At 43.9% G+C, this 27,059-nt stretch overlaps 1 protein-coding gene across 1 annotated transcript; it reads right to left on the reverse strand.

Moving 5' to 3' along the window:
* Positions 1-31: 31 nt before the first annotated feature.
* LOC121272010 (platelet binding protein GspB-like) lies at positions 32-27,059 on the reverse strand. The gene is made up of 13 exons (XM_041178368.1): positions 26,939-27,059; positions 22,884-22,954; positions 15,139-20,426; positions 13,525-13,589; positions 11,999-12,153; positions 10,741-10,874; positions 10,232-10,296; positions 7,800-7,945; positions 5,307-5,431; positions 2,817-2,875; positions 2,442-2,587; positions 606-859; positions 32-58 (listed from the first exon to the last, which is right to left on the reverse strand). The coding sequence occupies exons 2-13, from the start codon at positions 22,921-22,923 to the stop codon at positions 32-34; spliced, it is 6,504 nt and encodes a 2,167-aa protein (XP_041034302.1). The 5' UTR covers positions 22,924-22,954; positions 26,939-27,059.

Consider the following 27,059-nt stretch of genomic DNA (forward strand, 5'->3'; position numbering starts at 1 on the left):
GTCACATTGACAGCTGCTGTTGTTGCTTCTGTCACATTGACAGCTGCTGTTGTTGCTTCTGTTACATTGACAGCTGCTGTTGTTGCTTCTGTTACATTGACAGCTGCTGTTGTTGCTTCTGTTACATTGACAGCTGCTGTTGTTGCTTCTGTTACATTGGCAGCTGCTGTTGTTGCTTCTGTTACATTGACAGCTGCTGTTGTTGCTTCTGTTACATTGACAGCTGCTGTTGTTGCTTCTGTTACATTGACAGCTGCTGTTGTTGCTTCTGTTACATTGACAGCTGCTGTTGTTGCTTCTGTTACATTGACAGCTGCTGTTGTTGCTTCTGTTACATTGGCAGCTGCTGTTGTTGCTTCTGTTACATTGACAGCTGCTGTTGTTGCTTCTGTTACATTGACAGCTGCTGTTGTTGCTTCTGTTACATTGACAGCTGCTGTTGTTGCTTCTGTTACATTGACAGCTGCTGTTGTTGCTTCTGTTACATTGGCAGCTGCTGTTGTTGCTTCTGTTACATTGACAGCTGCTGTTGTTGCTTCTGTCACATTGACAGCTGCTGTTGTTGCTTCTGTTACATTGACAGCTGCTGTTGTTGCTTCTGTTACATTGGCAGCTGCTGTTGTTGCTTCTGTTACATTGACAGCTGCTGTTGTTGCTTCTGTTACATTGACAGCTGCTGTTGTTGCTTCTGTTACATTGACAGCTGCTGTTGTTGCTTCTGTTACATTGACAGCTGCTGTTGTTGCTTCTGTTACATTGACAGCTGCTGTTGATGCAGCTGTTGTTGACACTTGATTAACTGTGCTTCCAGTTGTGGCTGTTGATGCTTTGGTGGTGGTAGTTGCAGAAGTGGTACTTGCTATGAATAGAAAGAATTGTGTTTATGTGCCTGAACAATTTTAATGCATTATGTTCTCTCAATTTAATGTTGCAGCGAGCAGCATATAAAAGGTATTGTCTTCTCAACATTTCCCCCAAAGCCCATTTAAAATCTGCACTCCATGATGCCTCTAATTGAATTGCTCTCCCTTTTTAGTGATAGCTGAGATTCATTCACTGTCCATTCGAGGGGTAAGCAGTAACTGGCAAGATCTTCAGCCCGAAATGCTGTCAACAAATCATAGCTATACCTATAGCCCAATAAATTCTGTTAAATATCTACAAAGGATGTAAGGTCAATTTTCCTTTGTTTGGCTCGAGGTTTGCAGATTCCTTTTGCAGATACGATAAAGGATATATTGCACACCACACCATATAATGTTTTAATATTTTCCCAATATTCTGATTATTCTCTTTTCCTATACCATTGACAACATCTGATTTCAAAAATTTGGTCTTAAATTGTGGAATTAAAACAAATTCCTCAGGATTGTAGAGAATTTGGAGATTCTAAGCACAAATGCAAGACTCTGTTTGCTTTATCTCACACTGATAACTGTGGCATTACCAGTAGTTGTAAAGACTTACACAATATCTTTATGGCAGAATTAGTTTGTACAGGCCTCCTTTATGACAAATTCAATTAATATCTTTTCAATGGGACGTTAAACTGTGGCCTTATTTGTCCTTTTAGGTGGAAGATTCCACAGTATTATTTTGAAGAGGAGCAGGGGAGTTCTCCCTGGTGTCCCGGCCAATGTATATCCTCTAATCAACAATTGAAATGAATCATTTGGTCATTTATCTCATTGCTGTTTGTGGGAGCTTGCTGCGCTCAGATTGGCTGGTGCTTTACCTTTCAGTACCATAGTGATGGCACCTTCAGGAGTGATTTGGGAATCTCTGGAGGTTTTTAACCATGTTGCAGGGCTGCAACTTTATTCTTCCATTTCACACGTGGCCTCTATTGGGCTGATTCTGTGTCTACTTGCGCCAAGTTCTATCCACTTATTGTCCCTCTGCTCGCTAACCTAAGTGGCTCTCTGTTAAGCAATGCTTCGATTTTAATATTCTCATCCTCATTTTCGAATCTCCTGGGGTCTCACCCCTCCCTATGTATGTAATCCCACTCTAGCCATACAGCCCTCTGAGATATCTGTGCTCATTTAACTGTGGTCGCTTCATCATCCCCTGATACTTAAGTACTACGATATTAGTGACCTTCAGTTGCCTGGGTCCTAAGCTCTGGAAATCCATTCTAAACCTCTCCACTTTGAAACCTTGCTTTTCCCTTTTAAGTCGCTCCTTAAAACCTACCTTATGAGCAAGCTTTTGGACATCTCCCTTATGCGGTGAGGTGCCAAATTTTGTTTTATAAACCATTGCTCCCGTGAAGCATCTCTATTGCCTTTTATCATGTCAAAGGCACGATATAAATATAAGCTACTCTCGTTATGTTTTACAGCAAGCTTTAGATATATCAGGCACAATACTTATTTTCTCACTGGAAGGATTCATAAATACTATATACAACGGTGGTGTAATTTTTGGAGGTAACATACTTGTACTGGTAAGAAAATTGGTGTCCAAAGTGAAATTGGCATTGGTGAATGCTTCCACACTATCAACCAGTTTTTGGACAACGTTAGATCTGGTTGTTGTCCCGTTTTTGAATACTGCTTCTGTATCAGCTATAATAGATCCAGCCCTAGGCATTCACAAAGAGAAAGAAAGAGTTCAGAGACGATTGATTATAATGGTGTCACTCTAGCCCGAAAATCCAAATGAGCTGACAAATTGATGATAGCAACAACTTGGCCCTGCTGGATGCCGACAATATTAATAATGGGAAAAGGATATTCACCTTATCCACAACAGTATGTACAAACATTAGTTACATTCAGTATTTTTTTCATTTTCAAGAAAATGCTACTTACCTAAACCTGTTGATTATGACCTCAATGAAGTTCGAATCATTTGCAAAGATACTATTCATCTACAGGACAAGAAGATAAGATCAAAGGATTTAAGATCAGCCCATCAGTGGACAGCGCACCTGTGAAGTAATTCACTGGCTCAAACGGTCAACCCTTGCACCTTTCTTCCAACTTTTAATGCAAATGAATATTCTGCCACCTTTTCATAAGATTAATTGAGTTTTCCAGTGTTTAGGCTGAGGGTGGTAAGCACTGCTCATTCTGCCAGAGACTGTATGTGATTAAAGGGGACAATACAAATGCTTGCAGAGGTCACTACATCTGGCTTTTTAGCTATGAACACCTTCATTATCTAAGGTGATTGCGCAGACCCTCGGTACGCAAACACCAAGTGTCACTACATGCTGAGGTTCTACCTGTCCCCGGTGTTGTGAAGGATGGGTCTGGCCACGATGCCGCGGAACGCTCCAAGTAGTTGGACCGTGCCACACCACCTGTCCCTCGTGGGAAAATTTATGCAGAGAAACACCTTTGACCACAAGTCCATCAGGCAGTGGTCGGCACGTAATGTCTTAGAGGCCCTGAGGGAAAAGGAGATGGTAGATCCTATTAGATGGTTCCCCAAGCAGACTGTCAAAGTCATTTGGCAGAATGCTTCAGCACCAGAACTTTCCAACAAGCACCAAGATATAGCTTAGTTAGTGGTGAGAAAGGCCCTCCCCGTCACATCCTTCCTACATGCCAGGAGTCTCACCCCCTCTGCACGTTGCCCTTGAGGTGGCTGTGGTGGGGAAGAGACCATTGTTCACCTCCTTGTGGATTGTGCCTTTGTGAAGAAGGTCTGGAGAGGGATGCAGTGGTTTCTGTCGAATTTCAGCCCAAGCATTTCTGTGACACAGGACTCTGTGCTCTACGAGCTGTTCCCAGGGACACACACCGAGACAAACATCAACTGCAGCTGGAGGATCATCATCTCGGTGAAAGATGCTCTTTGGTCTGCCCGAAACTTGTTGGTCTTCCAGCGCAAAGAGTTGTCCCCGACCGAGTGTTGCAGACTGGCACATTCCAAGGTCCAGGACTACATGCTTAGGGACGCACTAAAGCTTGGGGCAGCTGCTGCAAAGGCACAATGGGGAAAGGTTGCTGTCTAAGACCTTAGAGCCACTGTGCACCGAGGGGCTGGGAAAGATATAGACCCCTCGGGCTGTAAGACTCACAATGAATGTATGCTTTGAATACAAATTTTATCATAACTGTATTGAAGCACCTCAGAGTGCAACATGATGTATGTTGATAACTCCAATACCATTGCACTGTCTGACTGTCCATAATGACCATATTGAAATGACTGTAATATTCGTTGATTGTATTGAAGCACCTCATGTCCATGTGCAAAAGTTGAATCTGATTGTACTTTTTGTGATGGCCAGTTAGAAATGTTTTGTAACATTCTTTCAGATATTTCATGAATAAAGTATATTTTTCAAAAAAAAAATCTACATCACTCCTGATGTAGAGCTTTGTATGATGGGAGAACGCCTGGGGAATTCAACGATAGACGTCAACCTGAACAAAATTTCCACCTGGATTTAACAGACTGAAAACTTGCTTGGGGCTCACAATGGAACATGTTCACTTCTGTGGCAGAATGCAGAACCACATTAAGAAGTCTGCCCCACCCCCCCATAAACCCTCCCCTCTTGCATGATCCACTATACAACGAACATGAATGAAGAAATAGTCACGTAGGGATGGTGGCACAGGCTCTAGGATGTGGCCTTCGTAATCTTCAGCCTTAACCTGCTCCTCCCTGAATTCCCAGTGTGCACTCCTGCTGCCTAAAGCATTGCACCGTGAAAATTATCTTGCGAAGCTGACCTCACATAATCTGCAGAGTTGCATCACCAATACGACAACAGGCTAGCGCTCCTTTATCTGTAGAGTGTAATGAGACTTTCAGAGTGTCCCAGACTATTTTCCTGCACGCCCAATGGACAAGTCCCACCCTCCAAGCACACCTCTCCTGAAATCACGAAGCCACCTTCCTACCATTTTCTACCAATTCCTTATAATGGATGGAAAATTGCATGGAGCAGGTTTAAAGCTCCCTGATGGGTGCTTGTGGTGAATAGGACTCCAATGGGAGCGGGCAATCGGCGCTTACAGGTAGCATCACAATCATAGTAATTGTAATGCATGAGGAAGAACAGAATAGTACGGTGATCAGTTTAAACATGTAAACTTCCTGACTGTATCAGTACTAACTGTGCCTGGTTGAGGGCTAAATATAGGTCTGGTTTCGTATTGCGTCTGTAAATCAACAGCCATTCTTTTTTCTTGTAAACGTGGGAGGATAATAAACAGCCATAATAAACATCCGAAATAAGACTAGTGAATAATATGGCAAAATTATTATTTCTAAAATAGCTTGCAGGTTAAGAAAGTTATCATTATCTTCACAGAGCATACAGGTTTGAATTGGGTACTTACAACATTTGTGACTCTGTTGCTCAGCTGTTTAAACTCAAAACTTGACCTGTTATTCAGAGCAGCGTCAAAGTTAGTATTTTCAAATCGAATTGATACTTGGATATTGTTGGCTGCAATACTCTCACCTGAGGAAAGAAAGATCATAACACATCAGGTCTAAAGGTACACTTATAGCTCAACTGCTTTTCAAACAGTGGATGGTCATTTTTTTAAAAAAACTTATCACTTGTGTAGAGAACGTATCTTTTTATTACTGTTGGGACTGTGGATTAAAATTACAATGGCCGCAGTTTGAAAGACATGTCCACTGGAACAGTGTGAGGGATATATATACAATGTTGCTGTCCTTGAACAGAGTGTGCCATGAAAGACAGGATGGTGCTGAGGAGGAGTTTGGTCTAATGGGCATCTGCCTGGAAACAATATTTTAATTGGTTCCTAACCAGGTGACCAGGGTTTGTGTCTGCTCTCTCTCTGAAAACCCCTGTCAAGAGGCAAAGGAGAAAATCATTGTTAGAGGCATTGAAAGGCAAGTGTTCAACCAGTGAACTAAAGACTGAAGGTGTTGGAAGATCACTTTGTGTCATCAACAAAGAGCTGAAAGGAATTTGGAAGACATCGATCAAAATCAATCCATCAAAACCTGTACTCCAGAATTGGTGCTATTGAACTATTTTATCCCACCCTTAAAATCCAAGTTTTTGGGTGTCTTATGTGTCTTGTATGTGTGTGTATTTAAGGGGTAGAGTTTAGGTTATAGGGTTAGAAATTAGCAGTTCATATTTCTTTCTTTTGTCACTGGTTAAAGAGAATTTGTTCAATAAACAGTTATTTACTTATTAAGTTTACAATTCTGGTGCTCATATTCTGTTAACCTAAATGAAACAATTAGGTGGGTTGATCAAATTTTTCACATTTGTTGCAGCTTGGAGGGCAATGGGGCTTGACATTACAGCACACTATCCCCAAGTTGTGACACTTGTCTGTGAAACCTGTCCTGGCACAAGAAGGCCAATTTGAGATCAGCAATTCACAATGGAAAATTAAGTTGGTGGTGAATGTCAAATGTGTCACTGATGCCAGGGGCAGTGGTGTAGTGGTATTGCCATTGGACTAGTATTCCAGAGACCAGGGTAATGCTCTGGGGACCCAGGTTCGAATCCCACCAAGGCAATTAAAAGTCTAAAGATGACCATGAAACCATTGTCGATTGTTGTGAAAACCCATCTGGTTCAGCTGCTAGACTGCTGCTGGTGGTGAGGGAAGCAACAAGAGGGAAAACCGTACTTGACCTTATCCTCACCAACCTGCGCCTGTCAAGATGCATCTGTCCATGACAATATCTGTAGGAGTGACCACTGCACAGTCTTTGTGGAGATAAAGTCCCATCTCCTCATTGAGGATACACTCAATTGTGTTGTGAGGCATTACATCCGTGCTAAAGTGGATAGATTTCAAACAGACGTAACAACTCAAGACTGAGCAACCTTGAGGCACTGTAGGCCATCAGCAGCAGCAGAATATTCTCAACAACAATGTGTAACCTCATGGGCCAGCATATCCTCCACTCTACAATTACCACCAAGCCAGGGGATCAACCCTGGTTCAATGAAGAGTGCAAGAGGGCATGCCAGGAGCAGCGCCAGGAATACCTCAACCTGGTGAAGCTATAACACAGGACTACTTGCGTGGCAAACTGCAAAAGCAGCATGCAATAGACAGAGCTGAGCAATCCCACAACCAACGGATCAGATCTAAGCTCTATAGTCCTGCCACAACCAGTCGTGAATGGTGGTGGACAATTAAACAACACACTGGAGGAGGAGGCTCCACAAATATCCCCATCGTCAATGATGCGGGAGCCCAGCACATCAGTGCAAAGGTTAAGGCTGAAGCATTTGCAACAATCTTCAGCCAGAAGTGCCAAGTGGATGATCCATCTCAGCCTCCTCCGGAGGTCCCCAGCATCACAGATGCTAGTTTTCAGCCAAATTAATTCACTCTACGTGATATCAAGAAATGGCTGAAGGCACTGGATCCTGCAAAGGCCCTGACAATACTCTAGCAATAATACTGAAGACTTGTGTTCCAGAACTTGCCGCGCCCCGAGCCAAGCTGTTCCAGTATAGCTACAATACTGGCATCTACCCAGCTATGTGGAAAATTGTCCAGGTATAGGCAAAAGCAGGACAAATCCAACCCAGCCAATTACTACCCCATCAGTCTACTCTCGATCATGATTAAAGTGATGAAAGGGTTCATCAACACCATCTGAAAGTTCCCCTCCAAGCCAGACATCAGCCTGACTTGGAAATAAATTTCCGCTCCTTCACTGTCGCTGGGTGAAAATCCTGCAACTCCCTCCTTAGCAGCACTGTGGGTGACTTTAAGTCAATTTGTTTTTGAAGATGAAGCACAGTGAGATGTTCCTAAGCAATGTGATAAGGTGCTAAGTATAAATGTAACTCAATATTTACACAAACAGGTTCTTACCATTTACTTGAATGGAGGATTTGATGATGTCAAAACCCGAAGTGCTAACATTATTAATGATCAGATCAAGCAGGAGTGGTCGGTCTTCTACTCTGGTAGTATTAATCCGGATATGTGCAATCACCTGTACCTTTGTTGAGTCGTTACTAACATATAAGCAGAAATATGATAGTTGGTTAGTTTTTGGATGGACTCTGGTTTGTTAAGTCACTTGACATCCCTTTCCAGTGGCCCATTCACAATATTTCATTAAATAATCATCAGGATTGGAATCAAAGCCTGACGAAACTGGCATTCTTAGAATAGAACTGTTTCTCTTTGTATATCTTAGCTTAGTGAAGCATTTGTATCTTTGCGTGCAGTGTAACTTAGCCTGGTGAATATCTTAACACAACACATCAAACAGTGCAATACGCATATTTCTGGTGCTATATCTTAGTGTCATATGTAACTTTCTGTATACATAGAGATGTTTTGATGCCATATGTGCATATTAGCCAATAATTTTGGGGGAGGTTGAAGAATGGTAGTATTGTCACTGAATTAGTGAGCTAGATGACCCAGGGTAACGTTCTGGAGACCTGGTTTTGAATCCCACCATAGCAGGTGGTGAAATTTGAATTCAGTAAAAATCTGGAATTAAAAATCTGATGATAATCACAAAATCATTGTTGTTTGTTGTAGAAACCCATCTGGTTCTCTAATGCCCTTTCGAGAAGGAAACTCTGATGTCCTAACCTGCTCTGGCCTACATGTAACTCTTCTGAACAAGGGCAGTTAAGGATGGGCAATTAATGCCGCATCCCACGAGCAAACATTAAAAAAAGGCTACTTCAATGCATTATGTCTAGCTTGTAATGTGAGATATTTCAGCCTAGTAGTTAAAGTGTGTGTCAGCTGTGGCTCTCAGTTGGTAGCACTCTTTGTGGTTCAAGGCTTGAGAACAGAAATCAAGGCTGATACTTCCAGTGCGGTGCTGAGGGCATGCTACGGTGTTGGAGGTGCTGAAATTTGGCTGAAATATCAAAGCAAAACCTCAACTGCCCTCTGAAGTGGATGCAAAAATTCCCATGGACCAGACTCTTGACACTGGCATGTGGGGGTGGGCCCGGCACACTGATGCATAAAATGACGTGCAGTGATGTCGGGCGTGCGTCCTGATGTCAGCGCGCTTCGTTTAGGTATTACAATCGGTGGGTGCGTGCCAGAGGTGGCTGCACACAACTGCCAAACTGTCAACAGCCTATTAAGACCAATATGCCAAAAGCTAAGGATAGGAGGCATTTTTTTCTGTCAAGCTCCAAGAATTGTCAGGACCATGATTCTGTAGCTCAAGTTCAACCAAACACTAGGGCGTCACCAACTGTACAGAATGCTTCAGTCAGGCTGTGTTTTGGCCTAGCCCCATCAAAGTAGCCACTGATGCATTGGAAAGGGCATTGGCTCAGCAAAACACCAAGGGAAGGCAGCCAAGTATTGGAGCCAGTGTAGAGAAGAGCTATAAGTCTCACCCTTGTTGTCTGAGTTCTGATTTGCGTTTTGCATTCAGGAAAGGAATCAGCTGAGAGATGATCTTATGGAGAAGATAATAACTAGTATGAAAAGATAAATCTTCAGACTAAACTGTGAGAGATGGACAAAATGTTCAAATGAATGAAAGACAAATTTAGCATTGTTATCAGGAAATTATTCCTCACGTATCTGGGCTAATTTTAATCTCTGTCAACGTTGGGAAATGGGATAAACTGCATCAGCTGTCCCTATCATGCTTCACCCCATTTTCCTGCCAAACCTTCTTAGCAGATGTCAAAATTATTCCCAAACAAGTGACGAAGGTCTGGAATGGTCTTCCAGGTATAGCAGTGAAGGCCAACATTACTGGACAATATTTTCATGGCTGGGAGGTCTTGCAGATTGCTATATAATACAAGTCCTTCATTATTTAAGAAACAGTTAGGTGCCACAATGTGGCTGTGAGGTTTTCTTGTACAGATGGATTAAGGTGGGCTTAATGTGTAGTCTGTAATTACCTGACAACCTGAAAGATATAGGGATAGCGGAGGTCAGGTTCAGTCATCATTTTATTGCATGGCAAAACTGGTTTGAGCGCCCGTCTGGTCAACCACATTTCATAGTTCCTATGGGCCTTGTGATCTGGTCGAGAAATTTCCATTCTTAGTTTGGAAGTCCTGAGATCAGTTGACAACTTTGACTGAAATTTGCTGATTCAAGGACCAAGTTATCCACTTACAGGTTGTTGGATTTACCCAAGGGAATATACTGAATCTGGCCCCATGCCCCTGTGTTTGTCAATGGATCTTCAATAATGAAAGACAATTATTTGCTGAAACATTAATGCACTTGGCTGCCCATCTTTGATAAGTGCATCATTGACAGAACTCTGAAAATACTCAGCATTAAGGTGGACGTACCTGAACATAACAGTCGAATTAGGCAGCACGTTTTCATCAAATCCTGATCTGAGAACTGATTCAAGCTGTTGAATCAAAACAGAAAGTCAGTTGGGCCAACTGTATACTTGGTGTAGGCTGTTTGAGATTTCCAAATGAGTCTGACAAATTGAAATGGAAGTACACTGTAACCTCTCTAGCCCGGAAATCTATTGTTTGGATACACCAATTGTTTGGAAATTTTTCGAGCAGAGCCAAGCAACTCAGCCTCATTTTAACACAGTACCTTGGGAGTGGAAACCTGGAAGATACAATATTTGGCCAAGTAAAACTACTTTTATTTCTGCTTTTATCACTGTTTTATGCTTCAGGTAAATATTTATATCTAGTGTTTTCTGGTTCACACACTTGTGGCTACGCATTCTAGCGTCATTCTATCACCCAGAAAATTTCAAAATCCAGAAATGACTTGATCATTATCATTCTGGACTGAAGAGGTTACGGTGTATTGACAATTTGTTATGACATACCCAGTTAATAACTGAAGTTCGCAGGCTCACAAAGTCACTGGAAGCATTGTTGGTGAGGCTTTCAGTGAAACTTCTGTCTTCTATCACAAAGGAAATATTCAGAGACGTTGGCTCCAGATTGTTCAAAGTGATGTCTGAGAAACAGATAATGGATATTAAAACACAGTCAGCTAATAAAGTAGATCATGAAACACTAACAGTTTCTGTGCTCCTGGTGTGGAGTCTGTCACAATAGGAATTCTGATTGGCAAACCTGCAGGCACAACCTGCCCAGTTTTCTGTCAACGGTTCATGGACAATGTGGCAACAATTTCCCAATATGCAGTCTCCATTGGAGAAGAGCTTCTCTGAATTGCACATTCATAAATTCAATCATTCCACTCTCATTAAGTGCAAAGGTGTGGCTGCAGTTGTGTCGATATTGGGTTTGGGATCAACACAGGCTTGTGAATACTGTTTGCTCAAAGTTTGTTTCAAATTTTGTTCAAGGAGACACCAAGTGGCGGAGCGATGGTGAACTCAGCACAGGCTGGTACCAAATGCAGAATAAGGCTTTATGGTATTGGCGTTGAATCCCTGATTGGGAAGGAGTGAGCACAATGTGGGCAAGAGTTGAGAAGCAGCAAGCCCACAGGACTTGATTTTCCATTTCAGTTATAGGATGGAAAACCAAGGGTTGTGGGACTGGGATTTATCAAACCAGCGTTCCTGCACAATGCCAGGGGCAGAGTGCCAGAGAGTTACAAATCTCTATAAATGGTGACCACTGAAAGTGCTTTCCAATACATTAATATACCCAGGATTGGTCCCAAATAAAACTCTGTATACTCCTTGGAGAAATATAAGTCTTGATAAAATTGCCTGGAAACACTCATGTTGACTTTGCGGAAGAGAGATTTTAACACTTTCAATTAGCAATGAGTATGTTCTTTTTTGAAAATGCACTTTAATACATAATCAATTATAAAGAACTTTGCTTTTACAGGGTTAGACCATTCAGCGAACTGGTTAAGGTCACTGTTTACACACAACATGAATGTCCCCCAACTCTACATTATCCCGAAGGCCATACGTTGTTGTTTGAATTGGAAGGGTTGTTGGAAAGTCTCCCTGCAAAACTCCCACCATTACAGTACACAAAAACCACCTCACTATGACATGGCCAGTCAATGAACCCCAGTTCTGCTCATTATTCTGCCAAGCCTCAAAGTTAGCACTTTTGAAATGTGCTGCATATTTTGAAACATCTAATACTTACCACCAGACTGGATGGATGCAGGACTAATCGTCAGATTCCCTAAAGTTGTGCCGTTCTGCAGCTCGTTTGACAATGCTTTTACTACTTCTGAAGGAGCTGGTGGAACAGAGTTTGATTCAAAAAGCAGGGTGCTGTTTACTTCAATGGATCCCTCACTGAAAAGAAATAAATTATATCAATCCTGTTAATATATTCGTTGGAATAGTTCATTCATTTCACACCTAGATCTATTGTGAGAATTGCATTATCGTATGAGAGTTGAGTTTTCAGATAGCAAGTGCTGGTCTACTTTTGAATGGCCAGTCTTGTTATTATTTGTATCATTTCGCCCCACCATCAACTGCTGCAACACATCAAAATAAATTCTACCCCCTGTACTCCGAAAGAAAATGGTTGAAAGTGTGAATGGAATGATTGATCACAATGATTATGCGCACTGGGCACTATATCGCATTCTGTTTGTAAGTCCTGCCTTCCAGAATTTGAGAATTAGAGTTTTAATATTGCATTTTTGGACAATTCTATGTGATATGCATCGACCATAAATCTTTAGACCATCTTTCTTAAGCTGTCTTCTAATAATCCAAGTGTGATCGATTTGTAAGTTCGAGTGATTTGGAAATTTTTATGGAGGTTGGTGGGCATTCAAAGGATCATCCTCCGCCACTTCCGCCAACTCCAGCGTGATGCCACCACCAAAAACATCTTCCCTTCACCCTCCCCCAGCAGCATTCCGCAGGGATCGTTCCCTCCAGGACACCTTGGTCCACTCCTCCATCACCCCCTACACCTCAACCCCCTCCCACAGCACCTTCCCATACAACCGCAGAAGGTGCAACACCTGCACCTTTACTTCCCCCCTCCTCACCGACCAAGGGCCCAAACACTCCCTTCAAGTGAAGCAGCATTTCACTTGCACTTCACTCAATTTAGTCTACTGCATTCGTTGCTCCCAATGAGGTCTCCTCTACATTGGAGAGACCAAACGCAGACCGGGTGACCGCTTTGCGGTCTGTCCGCAAGAATGACCCAGACCTCCCTGTCACTTGCCATTTCAACACTCCACCCTGCTCTCATGCCCACATGTCCGTCTTTGGCCTGCTGCATTGTTCCAGTGAAGCTCAACGCAAACTGGAGGAACAGCACCTCATCTTCCGACTAACTGTGTTCCTCTCCGCAGATGCTGTCAGACCTGCTGAGTTTTTGCAGGTATTTTTGCTCTTGTTTCGGATATCCAGCATCCCCAGTTTTTTGCTTCTATCCCTCTATAAGCTTTGCCTCTGCCTTCACAATGTTTGTCTTCTTTCTCTTTTTTTGATCAAAATGTATCACGGTAAAATTGTACGTCAACATTCCCCGTTCAATTATATTGCTTCAAGTGCCTTGGTGCAGTTACAAAATGCTATCCATGGGCAAACTCTGAGTTTCTGAAGTCTTTTTCCAAATTCCGGCATTTGCTTGTGAATGAAGAACGTACATTCATTAACTAACCTGACCAAGAGTGTTAGATTAAGCCTAATGCCTACCTGAATCCGTTGATCTGCACTCCAATAAAATTACTAGGCAGAATTTTACGGTATATCGGATCAAGCTTTAAAAGAAAGGAAATATATTAAGGTCTGGTTGGAGTCATTTTAATAACTAAACAGTGAAATTAACCTTTTGAGTGTCCATTTAGATAGGTGTCAGCTGGCAGACAATCTTGCCTCTGAGGCAGAAAGCTAAGGGTTCAAGTTCCACTTCAGAGGCGCAAGTGCAAAATCCAGATTGACCCTCCAGTGCAGCACTTGAGGGCTGTTGCATTGTTGGAGGTGCTGTCTTTTAGAGGAGATGTTAGCTGACCAGATAATCTAATTTTTTAGGCCTCAGTTGAGATCAAAACTTTGTTGTGGAAATATGCAAAGCCAACATTCCCCATTTGATTACATTATGTCGGGTGCCTTAATACGGTTACAAAATGCTAGCCATGGGCAAACTCTGACATGAGTTTCTGAAGTCTTTTTCCAAATTCCATTATCAGCTTGTGAGATAAAGAACTTCTATCCATTTACTAACTGTGACCAAGAATGTTAGGCTAAGCCCATTGCCTACCTGAATCCGTCAAATAAGTCAATTGAAAAGCTAATTAAAGCCATTGATTAGGGGCTGACTGGAGTTTTCAAGTCAGGCTGAAGGATCCCCTCACTCCAGGGTCACTTAGGGGCACTCCCCACAGCTATCCTACTTACCCAGTTACAGCTGGGGTCACAGTCTGCCCATGGTGACCCAGCAGCTGCGGCTATTTTTAATTTCAAATGTGTTAAAAGTGCTGAGAGGGCACCTTCAGGGTGAAGGCACCCTCTCGCTCCCATACCTGCACCACAGGCTGCAGGTGCTTCCGTGCTTGAAGGTCTCCTGTTGGCCCTCCACTTTCAAGGGCCTGTCATAGAATAATAGAGGTCTATAGCACAGAAAAAGGCCCTTCGGCCCATCGAGTCTGTGCCGGTCAAACAAGTACCTAATCTCATTTTCCAGCACTAGGCCCATAGCCTTGTACGCCATGGCATCGCAAGTGCACATCCAAATACTTCTTAACTAACAAGAGGGTTTCTGCCTCTACCACCCTTTCAGGCAGTGCCTGTCTGCCATCCTTACTTAAATGGCAAACAGGCCCATTCAAGCCAAAATCGATGTCAGGTTACTGCTTTGATGCCAACATCAGGAGCCTGACCCAAAACATAAAATCCTACCCATCAACTCTGTTTCTCTCTCCACTGACACTGAAAGACCTGTTTGGCATTCCAGCAGTTTCTGGTTTTATTTCAGATTTCCAGCATCCACAATATTCTACCTATTTACTCAATTCTCAACTATTTTGAACCCACAACCATCTGACTGAAGAGACAAGAGTGTTATCAAATGAGTCTTCAGGGACCCTCACATCTGCCAACAAGCACAGTGTCAAAAATAGAGCACTGTAAAGAAAGGTTTCATTAACAATCTTTACAAAATTTTAATCACTAAAATGCTCCCATTTAATGAAAAACATAAAATACAGTACATTAAAAGCCTATGCGAAATATTAAAGCTAGGTAGAGGATTAGAACATAAATTTAACACCGAACGAACAAATAGTTTAACAGGGAGCAAAAGAAACTTACGGTATTTTTTAAAAATGTTGCAAGAGTTCTGAACTGAGGTGAGCTAGAATCAGTTAACGCTGGTGTAAAATTACTCATTATACTGAATGTCAAGGGTCTCACTACTTTGGGCACAGGTTGAATTGTTGGATCTTCCGTTGTTGTGATTGAAGAAGTTGATGTTGGTGTCGAAGATGTTTGGTCGGAGGTCGGTGCTGTGGCTGAAGCTGTTGTTTGTTCGGGGGTCAGTGTTGTGGCTGAAGCTGTTGTTTGTTCAGGGGTCAGTGTTGAGGCTGAAGCTGTTGTTTGTTCGGGGGTCAGTGTTGTGGCTGAAGCTGTTGTTTGTTCAGGGGTCAGTGTTGAGGCCGAAGCTGCTGCTTGTTCAGGGGTCATTGTTGTGGCTGAAGCAGTTGTTTGTTCAGGGGATGGTGTTGTGGCTAAAGCTGTTGTTTCTTCAGAGGTCAGTGTTGTGGCTGAAGCTGTTGTTTGTTCGGAGGTCAGTGTTGTGGCTGAAGCTGTTGTTTGTTCGGGGGTCAGTGTTGTGGCTGAAGCTGTTGTTTGTTCAGAGGTCGGTGTTGTGGCTGAAGCTGTTGTTTGTTCAGGGGTCAGTGTTGTGGCTGAAGCTGTTGTTTGTTCAGAGGTCAGTGTTGTGGCTGAAGCTGTTGTTTGTTCGGAGGTCGGTGTTGTGGCTGAAGTTGTTGTTTGTTCAGAGGTCAGTGTTGTGGCTGAAGCTGTTGTTTGTTCAGGGGTCAGTGTTGTGGCTGAAGCTGTTGTTTGTTCAGAGGTCAGTGTTGTGGCTGAAGCTGTTGTTTGTTCAGAGGTCGGTGTTGTGGCTAAAGCTGTTGTTTGTTCAGAGGTCAGTGTTGTGGCTGAAGCTGTTGTTTGTTCGGAGGTCGGTGTTGTGGCTGAAGCTGTTATTTGTTCCGAGGTCAATGTTGTGGCTGAAGCTGTTGTTTGTTCAGGGGTCAGTGTTGTGGCTGAAGCTGTTGTTTGTTCAGAGGTCAGTGTTGTGGCTGAAGCTGTTGTTTGTTCGGAAGTTGGTGTTGTGGCTGAAGCTGTTGTTTGTTCGGATGTCAGTGTTGTGGCTGAAGCTGTTGTTTGTTCGGAGGTCGGTGATGTGGCTGAAGCTGCTGCTTGTTCAGAGGTCAGTGTTGTGGCTGAAGTTGTTGTTTGTTCGGAGGTCGGTGTTGTGGCTGAAGCTGTTGTTTGTTCCGAGGTCAAAGTTGTGGCTGAAGCTGTTGTTTGTTCAGAGGTCAGTGTTGTGGCTGAAGCTGTTGTTTGTTCGGAAGTTGGTGTTGTGGCTGAAGCTGTTGTTTGTTCGGAGGTCGGTGTTGTGGCTAAAGCTGCTGCTTGTTCAGAGGTCAGTGTTGTGGCTGAAGTTGTTGTTTGTTCCGAGGTTGGTGTTGTGGCTGAAGCTGTTGTTTGTTCGGAGGTCAGTGTTGTGGCTGAAGCTGTTGTTTGTTCGGAGGTCGGTGTTGAGGCCGAAGCTGTTGTTTGTTCAGGGGTCGGTGTTGAGGCTGAAGCTGTTGTTTGTTCAGGGGTCAGTGTTGTGGCTGAAGCTGTTGTTTGTTCAGGGGTCAGTGTTGTGGCTGAAGCTGTTGTTTGTTCAGGGGTCAGTGTTGTGGCTGAAGCTGTTGTTTGTTTGGAGGTTGGTGTTGTGGCTGAAGCTGTTGTTTGTTCCGAGGTTGGTGTTGTGGCTGAAGCTGTTGTTTGTTCGGAGGTTGGTGTTGTGGCTGAAGCTGTTGTTTGTTCGGAGGTCAGTGTTGTGGCTGAAGCTGTTGTTTGTTCGGAGGTCGGTGTTGTGGCTGAAGCTGTTGTTTGTTCAGGGGTCAGTGTTGAGGCTGAAGCTGTTGTTTGTTCAGGGGTCAGCGTTGTGGCTGAAGTTGTGGTTTGTTCGGGGGTCAGTGTTGTGGCTGAAGCTGTTGTTTGTTCAGGGGTCAGTGTTGTGGCTGATGCTGTTGTTTGTTCAGGGGTCAGTGTTGAGGCTGAAGCTGTTGTTTGTTCAGAGGTTGGTGTTGTGGCTGAAGCTGTTGTTTGTTCGGAGGTCAGTGTTGTGGCTGAAGCCGTTGTTTGTTCGGAGGTTGGTGTAGTGGCTGAAGCTGTTGTTTGTTCAGGGGTCAGTGTTGAGGCTGAAGCTGTTGTTTGTTCAGGGGTCAGTGTTGTGGCTGAAGCTGTTGTTTGTTCGGAGGTCAGTGTTGTGGCTGAAGTTGTTGTTTGTTCGGAGGTTGGTGTTGTGGCTGAAGCTGTTGTTTGTTCGGAGGTTGGTGTTGTGGCTGAAGCTGTTGTTTGTTCGGAGGTCAGTGTTGTGGCTGAAGCCGTTGTTTGTTCGGAGGTTGGTGTTGTGGCTGAAGCTGTTGTTTGTTCAGGGGTCAGCGTTGTGGCTGAAGTTGTGGTTTGTTCGGAGGTTGGTGTTGTGGCTGAAGCTGTTGTTTGTTCAGGGGTCAGTGTTGTGGCTGAAGCTGTTGTTTGTTCGGAAGTTGGTGCTGTGGCTGAAGCTGTTGTTTGTTCGGAAGTTGGTGTTGTGGCTGAAGCTGTTGTTTGTTCAGGGGTCAGTGTTGTGGCTGATGCTGTTGTTTGTTCGGAGGTCGGTGTTGTGGCTGAAGCTGTTGTTTGTTCGGAGGTTGGTGTTGTGGCTAAAGCTGCTGCTTGTTCAGAGGTCGGTGTTGTGGCTGAAGCTGTTGTTTGTTCGGAGGTCAGTGTTGTGGCTGAAGCTGTTGTTTGTTCAGAGGTCGGTGTTGTGGCTGAAGCTGTTGTTTGTTCAGGGGTCGGTGTTGAGACTGAAACTGTTCTTTGTTCAGGGGTCAGTGTTGTGGCTGAAGCTGTTGTTTGTTCAGGGGTCAGTGTTGTGGCTGAAGCTGTTGTTTGTTCGGAGGTCAGCGTTGCGGCTGAAGCTGTTGTTTGTTCGGGGGTCAGCGTTGTGGCTGAAGCTGTTGTTTGTTCGGAGGTTGTTGTTGTGGCTGAAGCTGTTGTTTGTTCAGGGGTCGGTGTAGTGGCTGAAGCTGTTGTTTGTTCGGGGGTCAGTGTTGAGGCTGATGCTGTTGTTTGTTCGGTGGCTGGTGTTGTGGCTGAAGCTGTTGTTTGTTCAGGGGTCAGTGTTGTGGCTGAAGCTGTTGTTTGTTCGGAGGTCAGAGTTGTGGCTGAAGCTATTGTTTGTTCAGGGGTCAGTGTTGAGGCTGAAGCTGTTGTTTGTTCGGGGGTCAGAGTTGTGGCTGAAGCTGTTGTTTGTTCAGGGGTCAGTGTTGAGGCTGAAGCTGTTGTTTGTTCGGGGGTCAGAGTTGTGGCTGAAGCTGTTGTTTGTTCAGGGGTCAGTGTTGAGGCTGAAGCTGTTGTTTGTTCAGGGGTCAGTGTTGAAGCTGATGCTGTTGTTTGTTCAGCAGTCAGTGTTGAGGCTGAAGCTGTTGTTTGTTCAGGGGTCAGTGTTGTGGCTGAAGCTGTTGTTTGTTCAGAGGTCAGTGTTGAGGCTGCAGCTGTTGTTTGTTCAGAGGTCAGTGTTGTGGCTGAAGCTGTTGTTTGTTCAGAGGTCAGTGTTAAGGCTGAAGCTGTTGTCTGTTCAGAGGTCAGTGTTATGGCTGAAGCTGTTGTTTGTTCAGGGTTCGGTGTTGTGGCTGAAGCTGTTGTTTGTTCGGAGGTTGGTGTTGTGGCTGAAGCTGTTGTTTGTTCAGGGGTCAGTGTTGTTTCTGAAGCTGCTGTTTGTTCGGAGGTCATTGTTGTGGCTGAAGCTGTTGTTTGTTCGGAGGTCAGTGTTGTGGTTGAAGCTGTTGTTTGTTCGGAGGTCAGTGTTGTGGCTGATGCTGTTGTTTGTTCAGGGGTCAGTGTTGAGGCTGAAGCTGTTGTTTGTTCAGAGGTCAGTGTTGTGGTTGAAGCTGTTGTTTGTTCGGGGGTCAGTGTTGTGGCTGAAGCTGTTGTTTGTTCAGGGGTCAGTGTTGTGGCTGAAGCTGTTGTTTGTTCAGGGGTCGGTGTTGTGGCTGAAGCTGTTGTTTGTTCAGGGGTCAGTGTTGTTTCTGAAGCTGTTGTTTGTTCGGAGGTCAGTGTTGAGGCTGAAGCTGTTGTTTGTTCGGAGGTCAGTGTTGTGGTTGAAGCTGTTGTTTGTTCGGAGGTCAATGTTGTGGCTGATGCTGTTGTTTGTTCAGGGGTCAGTGTTGAGGCTGAAGCTGTTGTTTGTTCAGAGGTCAGTGTTGTGGCTGATGCTGTTGTTTGTTCAGGGGTCAGTGTTGAGGCTGAAGCTGTTGTTTGTTCAGAGGTCAGTGTTGTGGCTGAAGCTGTTGTTTGTTCAGAGGTCGGTGTTGTGGCTGAAGCTGTTGTTTGTTCGGAGGTCGGTGTTGTGGCTGAAACTGCTGTTTGTTCAGGGGTCAGTGTTGAGGCTGAAGCTGTTGTTTGTTCAGGGGTCAGTGTTGAGGCTGAAGCTGTTGTTTGTTCAGGGGTCAGTGTTGTGGCTGAAGCTGTTGTTTGTTCAGGGGTCAGTGTTGTGGCTGAAGCTGTTGTTTGTTCAGAGGTTGGTGTTGTGGCTGAAGCTGTTGTTTGTTCAGGGGTCAGTGTTGTGGCTGAAGCTGTTGTTTGTTCACGGGTCAGTGTTGAGGCTGAAGCTGTTGTTTGTTCAGAAGTCAGTGTTGTGGCTGAAGCTGTTGTTTGTTCAGGGGTCAGTGTTGAGGCTGAAGCTGTTGTTTGTTCAGGGGTCAGTGTTGTGGCTGAAGCTGTTGTTTGTTCGGAGGTTGTTGTTGTGGCTGAAGATGTTGTTTGTTCAGGGGTCAGTGTTGAGGCTGAAGCTGTTGTTTGTTCGGGGGTCAGTGTTGTGGCTGAAGCTGTTGTTTGTTCGGAGGTCGGTGTTGTGGCTGAAGCTGTTGTTTGTTCAGAGGTCAGTGTTGAGGCTGAAGCTGTTGTTTGTTCGGAGGTCGGTGTTGTGGCTGAAGCTGTTGTTTGTTCGGAGGTTGGTGTTGTCTCTGAAGTTGTTTGTTCGGAGGTTAGTGTTGTCTCTGAAGTTGTTTGCTCGGAGCTTAGTGTTGTCTCTGAAGTTGTTTGTTCGGAGGTTGGTGTTGTCTCTGAAGTTGTTTGCTCGGAGCTTAGTGTTGTCTCTGAAGTTGTTTGTTCGGAGGTTGGTGTTGTCTCTGAAGTTGTTTGCTCGGAGCTTAGTGTTGTCTCTGAAGTTGTTTGTTCGGAGGTTGGTGTTGTCTCTGAAGTTGTTTGTTCGGAGGTTAGTGTTAGCAATGACATTGTTGTTTGCTGAGGGCTTGTGGCTCCAGTTGAATTTGAAACTTGTATTGTCATGGTGGCCATTGTTGTAGATTCGGAGGCACAAATCTTCACCATGGTACCTGTTGGAAAGCCATTTTGTACATATTTATTTAGCTTGCCACCTGGGCCTTGCAACACAATCAATGGCCTAAATCATCTGATCAGTGAAGAAGCTGGGGCGATTGCTGCTGACTACAAATTTCTGCACAATAACCATTTTGAATTCTCCCACCTTAGACCTCTGATCCCAACTGCAGCGGTGATACTTCAAGTGTGGTGAACCATGGGGAACCCCAGTGAAGAGGAGCAATGGAGTGAACTATCCCATCTTTTTATAACATCAGCTACTTTATTTACATCAGTTTTTAAAGGTCTGCAAAGCTATCAATGAGTGAGCGACTGAGTGAGTGAATGAGTGGGTGGGTGACTGAGCGAGTGGGTGGCTGAGTGTGTAGGAGAGTAAGTGAGTGGGTGGGTGAGTGAGAGTGAGTGGTGGGTGGGGAGTGAAGTCAGGGTGGGTAGTTGTGGTTGTCGCGTTGGGAGGACATTAGTTGGGTTGGCTCAAATCCTGCGTCAGTCAGTGGGGTTTAGACAGGTCGGGGATGGTTGGGTTGAGGGGATAGTTGAGTCGGGTGTTTGGTCAGCTTGAGCGAATAGTCGTGTTGGTTGGGCAGTCCGTTCCATCAGAGGGTAGAAGGGTGGGGTGGGACAGTCAGGCTGAGGGGATGTTTGAGTTGTGTGGGGTTAGGATGGGAGTAGTTGGGTCGACAGAGGTGACGGATCAGGTGGGGTAGGGTCGTTAGTCGGGTCTGGGGTGCGGGATTCTGTTTGAGGTTTGGGGGGGGTTGGGTCAGGGTAAGGAAGTCGGTCAGGGTTTGGGAGGGGGGTGGGGGCGGGTTCTGGCTGCAGGGTTTGAGTAATCGGGTAAGGGAGTGTGAGTAGTTGGGTTGGGAACAGGTAGTCTGGTCGGGATGTGGGGGACTGGTTGGGCCGGGTTATGTAGTCGGGTCTGGGGGTAGGGTTGGGGTGACCCTTGGGGGCTGCGTAGTTGGGTTGGGCCAGAGGTTGGGGGTGGGGAGGGTGCGGTTGTGGGGGGAGATAGAGGAGAAACGGCCCCAGACTCTGCTGCACGTTACCCATGAGAAGAGAGTCAGCCTTAAAGCAAACATGATGGTTTGTTTGAAAGCAGACCTGAGCTAAGCAGGTGATGATGTAACCCTGATAGCGTGGCTTTGGGTTTAGGCATCCTAACCATCAAGATGGGCAGGCAGGGGGAAAACGCAGATACCCAGCTTGTAGAAATTGAGGTAATCCTGCGAGATGGGCATTTGCTGATGGCACAGCTGAGTAAGAGCAAGAGTTTGGTTGGACTTCCATGGATGACTGGTTCAACCAGCGGAGAGCCTGATCTGAGGCCATTAATTCTGTACGGGCAGGTTTTGGAACCTTCAACCTGGCAGAAATAATGCGCTACAACTGGACTGCTCCATTCTTGCTGATGGGATGGCTGCTGGACAGTCTGAAGGCCACTTGGCTCAGGCACTAGACCCTTCCAACACTCAAGCCCCAGCCCTACGATATACGTTGGGCCTTGACCTCCGTTTGGGGTTCAGCTCAGTAGAGTGTGCGCCATTCTAGCAGTCATACTGTTTCAGCCTGAAGTGAAGCCTAGGATAGGCTCTGATTTGTTTTATGCAAGGTTGTGGGATGTCAGAAGATGCTCCTATAAAACAAATGCCATCCTGACTCAACCCACTCTCTGGTCTTAAAATGAGGCCAGCTTCTCAATGTAGACCTAATCAATCCATGTTGGTGTTTATCCTTCAGATGATCAGTGGTCCTAACCACATGGTTCTCTCTTTACTCCTTTATCTCGCTTTCCCTGAACCTACCTTTCTAACCAGCTCCTAAAAACTGACATAGCTTCTGTGCTAATCACTAACACCAAGAGTGCATTCCACTGCTTTATAATACATTGTGTAAGGAAGATCCCTCCTGCTCTCTCTGTCCTTAATCTCTTTTTCTGGGCCCTGCCTGAAAGGATGGTAGAAGCAGATTCAATAGTAACTTTCCAAATTGCGTATTTGAAAAGGAAAAAAATTGCAGGACTTTCGGGAAAGAGCACAGATGAGTTGGAGTGTAATCACAGTTGGAGTGCACATAAATTTGGAGTGTAAATCAAAGAGGCAAACGGGCCAACTGTGCTACATGATTCGATGATCCATACACTTGACTGAAAGTGAGTTTGCTGAAAACACTAGTTTCAATATTCAAGATATTTAAACATGTGTTACATATTTAAGCTAATTAGGAAAATCACAACAAAAATTATTCATTAAACCAGATAAACAGTGGGATCATAGTGTAATACTTGCATTTTGCATGGAGACCGATCACTATTAATTCCTTTAAACCTCCAAAACCTGCTCCTTCAGTTATGAATCAGGCTCTATTTACGTAAACTACACAAACTGCAGAATTCATTTATTTCACATTCATGCATTTTACCGACCTACAGTACAGAATGTTTCTCTTACTTGTGACAAGCAGCAGGAGCAATGGATTCAGGAGGCCCATGGTCCAGGTTTTAGGTTAACACGTAGAAATTCTAAAACATAACAAAGAATTTCATTTTAATTTTTGCGTGGCTACATCACCCATTATCACTACTTATAACACCATCAATGTCACCCTGCTGCTGAACCAGCTGATTCCGTGCATGTGAACCCCAATTATAACTACCTGCGTACACACATGCACCTATCTGTTCAACCGTTTACTTCATCGTCTTCCTGGTAATGCGTGTAGATAAATTGTTAAACTGTTGGTATTCAGGTATGTAAGTAGATGTACTTAATTGAGAGATCCCCACAGGCCAATTCCTGACATCAGCAGACTGCTCTACAAGGAGAATCTTGTCCTTTCCAGCACTAGATGGAGGTGATTGAATGTGGGTCTTATAAAGCTACACACAATAACAAATACAAGAGGTACCTCAGAACATTATTTAAACTAAACCATGACAGCAGGTAGGAACAACAGGTCGTTCAGCCCCTCAAACCAGCTCCACCATTCAATCAAATGAATGCTGTCCTGAGCCTCAACTCTCCAGTTACTAGCCTTTGCCCTACATCCCTTAATACCTTACCACATAAAAATCTGTCTGTCTCAGTCTCAAATGTTTCACTTGACCCAACAATCTTTGGGGTGTGCATTTAGGATTTCCATTACTCTTTATGTGAAATACCCATCCTGTATTGATTCCTAAATTACCTGGATCTAATTTTAAGAATATGCCCACTTATTCTGGATTTCCTTACCAAAGGAAATGGTTTCTTTGTGTCTACGCAATCGAATTCCTTTATTATTTTAAGCGCCTTGATTAGATCACTTCTCACTGAATGTGCAAGGAAGCAGAATGAGCCTCGTTGGAGAAGGAAATGGAAGGAGATCTCACTTTGCTTGATTTCAAAGCCAGTTAGACTTCCACACTCGATGAAGCTGGTGCAGAGTGCGCTTAAGAATCCAAAAAAGGTTCTCTTCTGCTCTATTTGGTATCAAAAACCAACATGTCCAATGGTACCAAATTCCAGCTGGTGTCTTTTCTCTCACACAGGTTCAAAGCACAGATTTTGCACCAACTTAAGCCATAACAATCATAATCGATATGGAACGATGAGGAAGACCATTGCCCATCTCCAGCTGCTCCCTCCAGCAAAACTCTACAGTGCAACTTGTTAAATTATTCTTTCATTGAAAATGTGGCTTTGTAACGTAGGCCTTAACATGGCATTAATAGTGGGGGAACTGTATGTTTAAGGCATTAACTCAAATAAGTTAACAATGAGCAAAATACAAAGGAGTTCTATAGAAATTGGTAGATCTGCAACTTTGAGATAGTGTGGCTTATCCCCTTTTCTTTTCATAAACAATGAATGAGGATCTTGATGCAATGATTCAGCCATCAATTTTATGACTACGCTCCAGGTGACACACTAGATTTCAAAAGACTGAAACCTAAATGTGCTAATCATTGCCCTCACTTGCCTAACACTGTTTATACCTGGCTACGTCAAGGCAAACAGGAAATGGAATAAGAAACACTGGAGATACTCAGCAGGCCAGGCAGCATCTGTGGAGAGAAGTCGAGCTAATGTTTCGGGTTGCTTCTGTTTTTATTTCAGGCTTTGAGCATCCGCTGTATTTTGCTTTAAGAAATGGTGACACGTGTGAATTCTTCCCTTTTCTTCTACTGCACCCTTTTTGGCCAAATGCATCCCATGGAGTTTTTCTTGCAAGCTTCTCTCAGGATTGTTCTAGGTGGTACCCAAGGCAGTGCAAGGAGTGGACTGGCGATAGTTTTTGCTTCCTCTCCTGCAGTGAGCAATCTGACCTCTATCCGATGCTTCCTTTTGGGAGCATAGCTGAGTGCAGGAAGTCAATGCTACGAGGGGGCTTGTAATCACAAGTCAATGCCATACAATGCCCATGTGCATAGTTCTAGAATCTGGAACTAAGGGTCACCGTTTAAAAATAAGACAGAGATGAGAAGATTTTTTTTTCTCTCAGAGGGTAGAGAGTCTCCGGAGCTCCCTACCTCAAAAGGCTGTGGAAGCTTTGAATGTTTTCAAGGTAATGGTAGATAGTTTCTTGGTAAAGAAGTGGGTGAAAGGTTATCGGGGGTAGATAGGAGGTTACAGTCAGATCAGCCATGACCTTATTGAATGGCAAGCAGGTTCAAAGGGCCAAGGGACCTACTCCTGCTTCTAACTCGTATGTTTGTACATTTGTATGTAAATGCAACAAAGGAGAGGGCAACATTTTGATGCTGCAGCTATCCACTAAAGCACTGATGTCCCGGGTTCCCAGCATTTAAATGTGCCAAAAGCCCCAGCATTAAAACTGGAGCCCAATCCAGAAAAAAATCAGAGAGCTCAGATGGAATGACAGGACTAGAAAACAGGTCAGAGACGAAGAGAGCCAGGGACTCAAATAGAAAATCTAGGCGAGTTCTCCACTGGGGGTCACCGCACCATCAGGCATGGTGCCTTTCAGTTAAGACATTAAACCAAGTCCCCATCTGCCCTCTCAGGTGGCTGTAAAAGATCCATTATTCAAAGAAGAGCAGGGGAGTTCTTCACAGTGTCCTGGCTAATATTTATCCCTGAACTGACAACTAAAAGCAGTTTGCCTGGTCATGATTACATTGACATTTGTGGGAGCTTGCTGTGCATAGATTGGCTGTCATGTTTCCTGTATTGCAACAGTAGCCACAATTCCTAAAAAAAGAACTTAATTGCCTATAAAGCCTAAAGTCCTGAATGGTGCAAGTCTTTTTATTAAGCTAATACTAAAAATTCATTAATCCTGATTTAATCTTTGACAGCAATTTCTGAATAGGTGATTTTATCTTGCTGCAAGAAGTCATTCAAAACTGTGTGTAAAATGATTCAGTCCTGATGTCTTTAGGGACAGCAATTTCTCTTCTAATTGAATGTTTCGCTTATTTTCACTATTCCATGAGTCCATCAGTACCCAGAAAAGGTAACAAGTAAGCGTGAATGAATGGGGTTGACGATTTAGAGGGGGGGTGGGGGGGGTGGAGGAGTAGGGAGGGCTTTCCTTGGGCAGCCAACTCTCCTCCCAGGGGCACCGAAACTAACTCCATTCCAGGTTAGCAATCCGACCTGGGATCTTCCAGACTGTGCAGGTTACGTAGTATAGCAGGTGCAGCTCTCTTTAGCCTCAAGGTGAGTGCACTGCTTTCCGCTAAACAGAATTGATTGATCCAGCTACAAACAGAATCACATGAAGCAAAAGTTTTTTCTTTCTCCCCCGAGGTTTATAATCCAAGTATTTAACTGCACTCTTTTCAATCTTTCCTAAGATCTGCTGAGGCTCGTTGACCATTTTGGATCTTGCAAAGCAGGCTACACAAAGGTTTGCAGTGAACCTCTGCACATAATCTGCTCTGCGTTAAATATATTCCAGTTTTAGAGTTCAGTCCAGTACACAGCATTTCTCTTCCACAGGTGCATACAAATACATTTTAAAGCAGGAGATCCTAAATGATTTAAAAACCTACTAGAAATTCAACTTGTTTTCTCAAAGCAGCAGATATAATGCCCCAATTCAGCAGCAAATTCTCTTGAACTGCCCATTTTCAACTTTGTCGTGAATATTGACCTGTGTAAAGGCTTTGGATCTGCTGTATATGAGATAGCCACTGTGCTTTACAAAGGCACAAAACGCCTATGTCACCATTGGTAGCACCTATTTCTAAGACTACAATGACATTTTAAATTGGAATACAATAAATAGCCACATTATGAACACTACAATATTTGACCAGTTTATTCAAAAGAATCATGTATATTAATACATCAACTTAATATACATTTGTCTTTAAGAAATATGAAATTCTAATATCTTTGTACATACCCAGAATGAAAATGTACTCTGTCGATATTTGGTTGACTATTAAATCATAATTTACTCATAACAAAAATTTCTTTAAGCTGATGTTCAAAAAGACAACTTTTTTTTAAAAAAGGTGCTAAAATATGAAAAAAAAAACAAAATTTCCTCTTACCTAAATAGGTTAAATCCTTCCTAGAGGTCCAATTCTATTTGATGAAAACCAGCTACGAGGTTAGGAATGGATCTCCAGAGCTATCTCTCCAAATGATACCTGTTCCTCGGCGGAGACTGTT

The sequence above is a fragment of the Carcharodon carcharias genome, chromosome 32 (genome assembly GCF_017639515.1).
Source record: "Carcharodon carcharias isolate sCarCar2 chromosome 32, sCarCar2.pri, whole genome shotgun sequence".
NCBI lineage: Eukaryota > Metazoa > Chordata > Chondrichthyes > Lamniformes > Lamnidae > Carcharodon > Carcharodon carcharias.